This window comes from Schistocerca piceifrons, chromosome 4 (assembly GCF_021461385.2).
Source record: "Schistocerca piceifrons isolate TAMUIC-IGC-003096 chromosome 4, iqSchPice1.1, whole genome shotgun sequence".
Classification (NCBI taxonomy): Eukaryota; Metazoa; Arthropoda; class Insecta; order Orthoptera; family Acrididae; genus Schistocerca; species Schistocerca piceifrons.
In genome coordinates this window covers 557,723,645-557,735,895 of record NC_060141.1, presented here as the reverse complement: position 1 = coordinate 557,735,895, position 12,251 = coordinate 557,723,645, and the positions used below count along the sequence as shown (strand labels likewise).

The 12,251-nt window shown below is 38.8% G+C and overlaps 1 protein-coding gene across 1 annotated transcript in view; it reads right to left on the bottom strand.

Moving 5' to 3' along the window:
* Positions 1 to 1,705: 1,705 nt before the first annotated feature.
* Positions 1,706 to 12,251, bottom strand: part of LOC124795229 (ribose-5-phosphate isomerase) — a 30,976-nt gene continuing 20,430 nt past the window's right edge. The window contains exons 5-8 of the mRNA XM_047259151.1: positions 12,067 to 12,200; positions 9,985 to 10,126; positions 5,848 to 5,950; positions 1,706 to 2,090 (exon numbers count right to left, since the gene is read on the bottom strand). Of these exons, the coding sequence (XP_047115107.1) occupies positions 1,996 to 2,090; positions 5,848 to 5,950; positions 9,985 to 10,126; positions 12,067 to 12,200 (474 nt within the window). The 3' untranslated portion in view covers positions 1,706 to 1,995. The remainder of the gene's footprint in view (positions 2,091 to 5,847; positions 5,951 to 9,984; positions 10,127 to 12,066; positions 12,201 to 12,251) is intronic.

The following is a 12,251-nucleotide window of genomic DNA, read 5'->3' as shown; positions in this document are numbered from 1 at the left end:
TGCCAGCGCTTTTGTTTGGTAAGTTTCATCATCTTTCTTTTTATTTATATATATATATATATATATATATATATATATATATATATATAATGGAAGGAAACATTCCACGTGGGAAAAATTATATATAAAAACAAAGATGAGGTGACTTACCGAACAAAAGCGCTGGCAGGTCGATAGACACACAAACAAACACAAACATACACACAAAATTCAAGCTTTCGCAACAAACTGTTGCCTCATCAGGAAAGAGGGAAGGAGAGGGGAAGACGAAAGGAAGTGGGTTTTAAGGGAGAGGGTAAGGAGTCATTCCAATCCCGGGAGCGGAAAGACTTACCTTAGGGGGAAAAAAGGACAGGTATACACTCGCACACACGCACATATCCATCCACACATACAGACACAAGCAGACATATTTAAATACCCACTTCCTTTCGTCTTCCCCTCTCCTTCCCTCTTTCCTGATGAGGCAACAGTTTGTTGCGAAAGCTTGAATTTTGTGTGTATGTTTGTGTTTGTTTGTGTGTCTATCGACCTGCCAGCGCTTTTGTTCGGTAAGTCACCTCATCTTTGTTTATATATATATATATATATATATATATATATATATATATATATATATATATATATATATATATATATATATATATATATATATGAAAGCTCTCAAGACTTGTGCTATTAGACTGTTATGCAACTCTTTGTCCTTCTAACTTAGCCACACAACATGCTACACAAAAGTATGAAAGCTCTCGAGGCTTGTGCTATTAGACTGTTATGCAACTCTTTGTCCTTCCTGTGTGTGTTCCCTATTTAGTACCCTTATATTGTTATAAATAATTATCTATCTTGATATACATATAACATGCAAGAGGACAATGTATTTTCACATTTTAAATGTAATATCAAGGTATGATTTGCTGTTGTCCTGAGGACAATACCAATAACATCTCACAGAAATGTTTATTTACTTATTATTAGCTTAGTATTTTATCCACCTCCAGCAACTATAGTCATATATAATGAAATAATAATCAACCAGTTGCATAAAAGAAATTTAATTTTTTTTGTTGGTCTCAGGCACTTCAGTGCCCTTCCTCAGATGTTTATGCCATCTGGCATGATGTCTGTACTTTTTGCTTCACTTCTTTGTACTAGTGTTATGCAGACACTGAACTACTTGACCATGGCATTATTCTGTATGCATGTTATCGCCGACACTCACAAATAATGCGATAGGCATAACCTTGTGAAGAAGGTTACTAAGTGACCAAAACCAGTAAAGAAATTAAATTTCTTTTGTGCAACTTGTTGCTCATTGTTGCCATATTATTTGCTTGTATTTATCACTAACAGTTTTTATTTTTATTCTTTTTCTGGTACTAATCTGTTTTTTTAACCCCTGGGCACGTAAGAGAAGGAAAGGTACCTAAACATGTTATCTGAATAAGAATATATAATCTGCCAGACATGAAACAAATTATTTATGTACCTGTTCCTAGCTCTGTTATTCACTGCTATGAACTTCACAAAGTGTTTTACCCTTGCATGAACTGAGATCATGAACAGTCGTTGGATACGTTAACTTTCAGCCATACCTAACATTGCTATACACTAAAGGAAACTGAATACTTACCACATGAACAATAAAAAGTCACGAAATATGTAAAAAAATTATCAATGACATTAATGAAAGTGAAAATGTGTGGACATTTGAAAATGAAAGGAATGATAACATTTTATTTTGATTTGACATAGAACTTTTAAGTAGTTTTAAAAAATTGTACTGGCAAAGTCAATATATCCTGCAGTATCATCCATAAGGCTCTGAACATTTTTCCCACTAACACAACTGTCAACCACTCTTAAAAAAATATATATAAAAAATTACTCTTAAAATTGTCAGAATGCTCTGCAGTCCTTTTATGAGATTCACAGAGTCACTCATTTTGTCAGTCTTCATAATATGGCAAGCTACTGGTGACGAGTCATCATACCCTACTGAGCAGGTACACGTTCTTTCACACTCCCATCAGCCATTCCAAAATATACCTTGGTTGCCATATTCACAAATAAGCCAGTCTCGACAACACCTAGAACAGAAAAATAGTTTAATTAAACACTTCTGTCTGAGCCCATATAACATAATTCCCAAAAGTAGCATTTTATGACTAGCACAAGAGAATCTGACCACGTCTTCACAAACTAGGAACTGATGTCACATTTTAATCATAGCACAGGAAACCGAGCCATGTCACAGTTTTAACCACAGCATGAGAAACAGAGCCCCCTTTTCTGGAATATAAAACTTACTACTGAAAAACTTGTTTTTTAATCACTAAAATACGTGGTTTTGAAAAAATAGAAGTTTAAAATGTCAAAAGAAGTCACATGTAATCTGGAAACACTGCAACAACAATACTACAAGAAAAGATTGCATTGAATGATGATTCTAGAGCACAACGAAAAGCAAAGAAAAGTATGGTAGTCTACATATGAAGCAGGGAAAAAATATATCAAATAGCAAAGAGGAAAGTGTGCAGAGATAAGTTAGTACCATGTCAGTTGGTATATGTCAAAAAATAACAACCACAAAACTGCCATTAGGAATGAACGGAGACAGAGAGAGCCCATACAAATATCGTACAACACTGCATCAAGCACACACCTTGCAGCTTAATAATCTTGGCCTTGGTGGTAGCTTCATCAACTGAGAAATTTGGACTTCTCCTTCCAGCACCAAAGCCTCAGTTTCTCAGAAGTGAGAAAATAGTTGACAGCATGTGCTTGTTTCTCTCACCTGTCTGGCTTTTCCTGATATATCTTCTCCTGTTCACTTTATTTTGACTCCTAAAAGCCCCCTGCCCCCTCCTCCTCTCCTCTCCCTCCCCCATTCACCCCAATTTCTTTTAACACTGCTCCCTCTTGCAATTTCATTTTCACATTAAATACTCTTGCAAGTAGTGGTTCTACAGTTTACTGTTTCTTTTTCATAGTCCATCTTTGTATCATCAATATTTATATTCCCACTCTCTTCCTCCTTTGCTTACAAATCATCAACTGTGGTCTTCCAAGTTCTAGCATCTAAGGGTTTTAAAACTATCTGCTTCTGGGATTTTAGTGTCAGCCGTTCTGTTTTTATGGATTTCTGAATAGTACAGATTCAATTAACAAAGTGCAACAAATAATGTGGGCAAGTTCAGCATGCACACCTCTTGAAACAAAATACTTTCAAGATCTCTCCTCATTTCCAAATGTGCAACAGTGTTACATTGTTTCTCAGGTATATTTTGAATAACTTCAGAGAGTTATTTGATAAATTTTACTGCCTTATTTCAAAAGTACTGATGATCTAATCAACATTACTAAACATCTTGCAGAAACTGAGCAGAGCCAAAGTAAGCTTTGACAGGTCACACATGTCTATCTACTTGCATCCCAATACACAACTTTGGTTTTCTATCACTGCTGGCTTCCAGCCTTTGAGCAATACTGACAACTCGTACCCTTAAGTACCTACCTTTTACCAAGGAAAACCACTTCCAGAAATCAATTATTTCTTCATTCCCACAAAATGCACACCTGGCCCCCATAGATACATTATTAACCACACCAGATTCCGCTTCTACATGATTTTTCTGCTCTCAAATGGAGCTTCTGGTAGCATGCTTACCACCCAGGTCAGCTTCATATTGAGACAGAATTACTTAAATTTTTAGGTCTGTTCTAACAGACACAAATATTGTTAACATGTGTTTGGGTCTTATTTTTATTTTACTTATAGTGATATCAGGCAATTACATTTGGAGTATTCCTCTGTGAAACACTGTTATTTTGAACAAAACTGAAAATATAGCCTGAGAAGGAATATAACATTAGAACTGCCAGCCAAACAGTTCCAAATCTCAGTACAGGAAAGACTCATCCATGCAAAATACAAGGGTTGGAACTTTAATAGTGGCAACTTTTTTTTTAAGCTCGTACAAAATAGATACGTACTTCAAAGTTTTACTGACCTTCAAAGTAGTCACCAGCATTGCGTATAACCCATTGCCAGCGATGTGGAAGTCTTAGGATACTGTAGCAGTGCAAGTTGTGCTGACAGTTGGAGCACCATGGTCTATTGCCTGACAAATTTGTAGCAGTTCTGAAGTGAATGCCGTGAGGTGTTTCCTTCAGTTTAGAAAGTGAGTTGAACTCACGAGGTCTTAAGTCGGGGGAGTGCAGTAATTGGTACAGCACTTAGCAGCCCTACCAGTCACAAATCAGTAACAGCTTGCACTACGTGCTTCAGCATTGTCCTGCAAAATGATGGTCAAGTCCTGCAGAAAGTGTCATCACTTCTGTCTCTAAGCTGGTCATAGGTTGTGTTCCAAAAATGAACAGCATACAGACAGAAGTGACGACACTTTCTGCAGGTGTCGAGAATTCTTCCAGGTTGTATGGCTGTGGTCCATGGAACTCTTCTATCCCTGATGTTTCGTCTGAAGCTACGTTAGACATCTTAGGAGGTGCTCCTGGTTGTGCTGAGTCTTTCCGACTCGGCAAGACTCAGCACAACCAGGAGCACTTCCGAAGATGTCCAACGTAGCTTTAGACGAAACGTCAGGGATAGAGGAATTCCATGGACCACGGCCGTACAACCCGGAATGCTGGTGACTACTCTGAAGGTCAGTAAAACCTTGAAACATGTAAATTTTGTACGAGATTTAAATAAATAGTTGCCACTATTAAAGTTCCAACCCTCGTATATATCGAAGATTGATTGTATTTTACATTGGCCAGCCACTGAAAGTAGAAAAAAGAAACGATTGAAAAATGTAGTGTTGTAGTGTTCGCTAGCTGAGAATTAACTTTTACTTTGTCACCATGCTGTTTGCTGGCTATGTTAGTTTTCGGCACTACGTCTTCAACCTGTGAGTAGCATGTTTTCAGTGGTACAGACACTTCTCCTTCTAAAGTCTGTTTACAAGAATTGTAAGTGCATCACATGTTAAGGACACTCCACTGCTGACAAACAATCTGCTGAGACCATGATCGCTACCAGGCACTACCAGGTGCGCCATCATCGCTCATGTGCAGTGCACGCTTCAGCAATGGTGACACTGCAATTGAAGGGACTAGTTTTCATCTGCGAGTCACATGCCTGTCACGAGTTCGCAGACATTCATCTGGCTGTTGCATATGTAAGTCACCGCCAGACATTTAGCATGCGGTTGTTCGCAGCTCTGGGCTTTACTTCCGGTGGTCCATACGTTAGAGTTCTTGCCAAGTTCCCACTGGACTCATGCCAAGCTTCTATCGAGTTCACACTGGGCACCAGCTGCATTCATGCTGCAGCTTCATGTTGGGCTCCCAATAAGCCCACGCCAACCTATTCCTGCAATCCCACTTCTTCAACCTTAACAGCTCTGTCAGTCGACATGCAGCCTGGGGATTGCATCTGCACCACATCGTGATACTGCTCCAGCAGCCAGCAGGGATGGAATTTAACTAGTGGTACTTGTGCTTAGCAGTGACTGTTGCGACCAGCATCACTACAGACTTTTGATTGTTTTTTACTTGTATCTGATCAGGATGATCTTTTAGTGGTGTATTTCTAAATATGCATCAAGTTGAATGATACTTAATTCTGTGGTTCTGTAATAAAGAGTACTGATATAGTACCTAGGAATCATCACTCATGAATTATCAATTATTCGCCTCGAACCTTACAATAAAGAACATAAAACTTAGTGACTTGATTGACAGATGGAAGCAAAATGTCTGATCAGGCAGGAGCTACAGGAGAAAAACTGAACACAATCCATAATCTGTAATCAGACTGAAAAAAAACAAAATACATCTTACCTGGAATCATTTTCAGAGTTGAGTTGATGGAAGCCCAATCGTATTTTCCCTTTTCAAACTTCCAGTCAAGAATAAAATTTCCATTGTCTGTGACCACAGGACCCTTGTAAACAAATGTAAATACATCAGTACCATTCTACTTGAATCTGGTAAAATGTATTACAAGCAATTAAGGCATCAAACAGATCACACATTCAATGAAGAAAAATGTTGCTTCAATGGAAAGCTGGAAGCTTCACAGTGACTATAATATAAGAATTCCATATAATATCTGAATGAAAATGGTTATCCAAGCTAATTAAATTATCTGACAATTTTATTTCCATCACTTTATTAACCATCAAAATCTGAAAAGGTGTGGTTGTGGGCAGGAATTGTGGACCACATGTCACTGAAATTAATACAATGCTCAACAATAATACAGTTCTTTACAAACCAAAAAAGTAAAAGTTAGCACATGATTCAAGTAATCACGCTGTGTGTGACTTGAACTTGCTTGTCATCAATGTTAAGGAATTAACAAGAGGTGCTTGAGTAAAAAGTGAATATGAATCAAGTTGACAAAGTGTGATGAAATACAGGGTGATTCAAAAAGAATACCACAACTTTAAAAATGTGTATTTAATGAAAGAAACATAATATAACCTTCTGTTATACATCATTACAAAGAGTATTTAAAAAGGTTTTTTTTCACTCAAAAACAAGTTCAGAGATGTTCAATATGGCCCCCTCCAGACACTCGAGCAATATCAACCCGATACTCCAACTCGTTCCACACTCTCTGTAGTATATCACGCGTAACAGTTTGGATAGCTGCTGTTATTTCTCGTTTCAAATCATGAATGGTGGCTGGGAGAGGTGGCCGAAACACCATATCCTTAACATACCCCCATAAGAAAAAATCGCAGGGGGTAAGATCAGGGCTTCTTGGAGGCCAGTGATGAAGTGCTGTCTGGCGGCCGATCCATCGCCTCGGGTAGTTGACGTTCAGGTAGTTACGGACAGATAAGTGCCAATGTGGTGGCGCTCCATCCTGCTGAAATATGAATTGTTGTGCTTCTTGTTCGAGCTGAGGGAACAGCCAATTCTCTAACATCTCCAGATACAGTAGCACCTTCGAAGAAAAAGGGACCAAAAACTTTATTGGCTGAAATGGCACAGAAAACGTTCACCTTAGGCGAGTCACGTTCATACTGACTTGTTTCCCGCAGATTCTCAGTGCCCCATATACAGACATTGTGACGGTTGACTTTCCTGTTAGTGTGGAAAGTTGCTTCATCACTAAACACAATCTTTGAAACGAAAGATTCATCTGTTTCCATTTGAGCAAGGATAAAATCACAGAAATTGATTCTTTTAATCTTATCAGCTGCAACAGCGCCTCAAGCGAACAAATGTACAACTAAATGAAACTTTATAGCTCCCTTAATTCGCCGACAGATAGTGCTTAGCTCAACCTTTTGTCGTTGCAGAGTTTTAAATTCCTAAAGTTGTGGTATTCTTTTTGAATCACCCTGTATTTCACTTTAATGTTTCCTTGTTGGCGTCACTAAAAAACTGAATCTAATCAAAGTGTTTTTAGCCTGCTAATGAATACAGTTGAATTGAGAAACTATCTTGAGCAGTCACTAATGCTACTAGTGTAGTTGTCTGATGGTTTAACTTTTTATGGAAGACAGGTGAAAGTGGTGAACTTGGCAGTTTTGAAACAGATGGTGTTTTGGATATACAATGACAGTTTAGTCATGAGAAGAAATTGATCAAATTTCTAAAACATCTAAGCTCCATCCATATGAATCTGAAGTTCACCATGATACATGAGAAGAATGGATACGTTTAATTTTTGGTTATGCTAGTTTCATAGCTGGACATTCTATTTACCGCCTTCGCCCCCCCCCCCCCCCCCACTCCCTGCTCAAAATCAAAGACAGTTTTGTACCTGCTGCTGCTCAGCTGCCTCAATACTGTGCAGCCTAGGAGTGTTCCCAGAATCTTAGTTTACACCATGCATGTTGTACCACGGTATATTGCCAACTCCCTATATAACCTGTTACAGCCTCAGTCTGTATTTTAAAAAACTAGACATTTATAATATCATATCAAGAAATCTCTGTCACAGGCAACCTGACATGAGCATTAATTATTACTCTGGTATCTATCCTTCATTGTCCTTGAAAACAGCTGCTGGTGCTCAGCTGAAATTTTCCATGCAATGGTGTTGAATACTCAAAAAAGGTTTGCATATTTTTAAATAGGTGAACATGGTATGATACTTCACAATCCTCAACAATCCTCAACTCTGGGATTTTTTTTTAAATTTCTTAATGCACAAGTGATAAAATAGCAAACTGAACAATGGAAAGTCCAGGACAGAATATCAACAATATTGAGAGAGAGAGAGAGAGAGAGAGAGAGAGAGAGAGAGTCTCCAGCCAGTGTGGCCTAAGTGCAGACTGCAACTGATGTGAGCAGTAATCCAATGAGGGTGATGGGAGTAAGGAAGTGGTGTAGGGCAGGATAGGTGTCTGAGAAAGATGATGTGTTGCCCATAGTGTGCAAGGACACGAAGGGGACATGATAGGGCCATCAGATGCAGTCTGGAGGCTGTGCTGGGGAGGGGGGTGGGAGTGGGGGTTGGAAAATAGAGGAAGGAGAAGGAGAAGAGAGAAGTAGAGAATGAGAGAGACTGTGAGTTCATTGGCGGAATAGGGGGTGTGTATAGTGCTGGAGTGGGAGTGTGGAAGGGGACAGGTAAGTGGAGGACAGGGGCTAGCATAGGTTGTGGCCAGGGGAGTTACAAGAACAAAGGCTTTGCTGTAGGGAGAGTTTCAAGCAACGTCACCGTTATGAGAGATGAAGTGGCCACGAAACATCCTCCTCCAATAGCCCATCACATCGTTTGCTGTGTGGGCAGTTTTTCCAACTTGTTGGGACAAAATCTTTTCATACCATGATGTTTTCTTTTTAGTTCAGGAATTAAGAAAGTGTCCAACGTTCTCAAGTAACATTCTTGGTTTACTGGATCTGTTCGCCCTCCTTCCACAAAAAGTATGGCCTAGTAACACATTTATTTGTAAACCCACACACCACACTGTTACTTTTGAACAATGCATGGGTTGTTCATGTAACTCTTGTGGTTTTGTGTCTGACCAATAGTGAAAATTTTGTTTGTTAACATATCCGTCAAGATGGAAATGAGCCTTATCACGCTTTACAAGAATTTTGTCATCATCCATCAGATCACTAATTTGTTCCGAAAATCTCTGACGATTAGTGTAGTCATGAGGTTTAAGCTTTTGAACAATTGCAGTTTTACACAGGTGAAGGTGTAGTTCCTCATGCAGTATTTGGTCAGACACTGAAAGAGCAGCAACTTGTCTACGCAGAGGTCAATGCGGGCTAGTCGGCATGGCTTGCCTCACACGCTCAATGTTGTCTGGTGTTCTGATTGACCTCGAACATCCTTTAGGCTTTTGTTTTACTGTTGAACTAGTTGATCTGAAGTTCTTGACCCACAATTTAACCGTGTTACGGGATGGAATTTGCCCCTAATACTCACATGAAAATGTCTGCGAAACTGATGTTGTGTGACAACAGAACACGTGATGCTCACTGGATCACTGCTCCAGGGCAACTGAGACTGCCTCAAGTAACCTGGATTATGCTATGTTCCCCTCCAGCCCCCTCCATGTGACTGCCATAATGTGCATAAATAAAAACAGTCCGGTATTTCTGCCACTTCCGTTGTTTCCCAAGTGATGAAGGGACATGTTTACCTATAGAAATGAAATGGTTCAACAAAAGAAAGCCTCTTCATAATACCACAAGGAATGAGATATGGAAATTGGGGTGGGGGGAGTGTAAGGAGGAAGGGAGAACAATGACTGCTGTAAATCATTAGCTGGCATCACAACATGTCTTAAACACATAATAAAAGAAAGTGGTTCGTTGTTAAGTTAGTAGCCCCACATGGTTTAAAAAAAGGGGGAGGGGGAGGGAGGAGGGGGAGGGAGGGAGGGAGGGAGGGAGGGAGGGAGAGAGAGAGAGAGAGAGAGAGAGAGAGCATTAAATGTGTTTCCAAACATAATGAAATACATTTTTTGTAAGAATGATACATATAATTTTTATTTTACTTACAGCTTTTGCCTTTGCCATTCTCAATTCTGTGGGACCGCCATAAAGTTCAACTATCTTTTTTTGGATAGGAACATAGGCCATGGGAATAACTTCAATTGGTATTCCTTTATGATACTGGTCTCCCAAGTTACTGGAGTCTTTGCTGAAAGACAATTTATTTTAATCCCACTTAGTCCTTACAAATGACTTGGAAAAACTTTAACATCTAAACTAAATTTAAAGTTCAGTGGACTTGATTCATTACAACTATTTCCTTTTCTTTCACACACTTTCCCATACCTTATGAAATTTTCACTTTAGACAGGCAGTGATGAAAAGAAACTCAGAAGACCATATTGTAAATTGTTATGGGGAACACAAACACACACACAAAATTCAAGCTTTCGCAACAAACTGTTGCCTCATCAGGAAAGAGGGAAGGAGAGGGAAAGACAAAAGGATGTGGGTTTTAAGGGAGAGGGTAAGGAGTCATTCCAATCCCGGGAGCGGACGGGTATACACTCGCACACACACACATATCCATCCACACATATACAGACACAAACAGACATATTGGTCTTTAAATATGTCTGCTTGTGTCTGTATATGTGTGGATGGATATGTGTGTGTGTGCGAGTGTATATCCGTCCTTTTTTCCCCCTAAGGTAAGTCTTTCCGCTCCCGGGATTGGAATGACTCCTTACCCTCTCCCTTAAAACCCACATCCTTTTGTCTTTCCCTCTCCTTCCCTCTTTCCTGATGAGGCAACAGTTTGTTGCGAAAGCTTGAATTTTGTGTGTATGTTTGTGTTCGCTTGTGTGTCTGTCGACCTGCCAGCACTTTCATTTGGTAAGTCACATCATCTTTGTTTTTAGATATATTTTTCCTACGTGGAATGTTTCCCTCTATTATAACCATATATATATATATATATATATATATATATATATATATATATATAATGGAATGTAAGTGACTGAGAGAAAAGGCTGCCACTTACTTTTAAGAAATACATTTTGTTAGACAGACACATAGCCTTTGAAACCTACATTGGCCTTCACAGTGTGTATGGCGAGTAGAAGGGAGTGGGGAAGGAAAGATTTTTTGCACGTGTATACAGGTATATGTAACTACACTGTAAACTCTGCTTCTTCTCTGAAGTAAAATTAATGTTGAACATACAATCTCACCACTTTTTTTGGGAGCAAGGTGATAAGTTCTAGGACTGATAGTCAAAGGCTCGTTTTGGATAAAAAGAAATCCATTACCTTCCTGATGCACTCTTCATCTGGTTTAATATGCTGTATTCAATGTTTCTGCAGTGAACAGAATCCATCCTGGAATGCTATTCTGGAAGTTCAGCAAAATACATATCTACAGCTACCACAAGCTACTCACTGGATCCAAAATATATTCCAGACAGAAATTTCTTTAGAGAAGGTGGATGGGTGCCAAACAGTCTGATTAAGGTGGCAGCTTCAACATTTCATATTTTAAATCCCTAAGATTCCTGTTAGAAAAGCACTTTTGTGAGTAGGTGCACTGTCGTATATCTCTTACAAGTATTCCACCCGATGACATCATATATTTCTTTCGAGATGCATCTTCAACTGCCAGTCCTCAGGATTCTTATTGTGCACTTTATCGATAATTCACTCTCATATCCTTTATGTAGATCATCTTCAAGAGACGTATGACTATGTTTTAATTAACTATCCATTCCATAATTGTTGAACATGAAGGAGCAGGTTCCTTGTAAACCTTCATGATGTTTGTTTGAATTTGCACTGCAATGGCAATCCAAAAAAATTAATTTTACAATATTACAGTATCCTTTGTTCATCCCTTTGAACTACTTCATAGACCAAGTTGACACTTTACTTGCATTGCTGTGCAACATGAACCATCATTACAATAAATGAATATTCCTTGGGTATCAGTTCTACCTATGTGAAAGCTGAGAACTTTTCACCTTGAGTCCTTATGTGACTGATGTTTCCCACTCACTATTTTGCTTTAATGTTAAGATCTTATATGTTCTTAAATCATAATTTACATTATTGGCATAGTAAGAGGAAACACACATTTTCTAACATTACTCACGTGTAATCTGCTATAACAATGAATTTTTGGGCGCAGGAAGCTACAATTTTTTCCTGCGTTAAGCAACCCCCTCCACCTTTGATAAGAACCAAGTCAGCGTCCACTTCATCAGCTCCATCAATAGCACAGTCCAACTGAAAGATATAAATGTTTTGCAACATATTGACATATTATCCATAGTTATG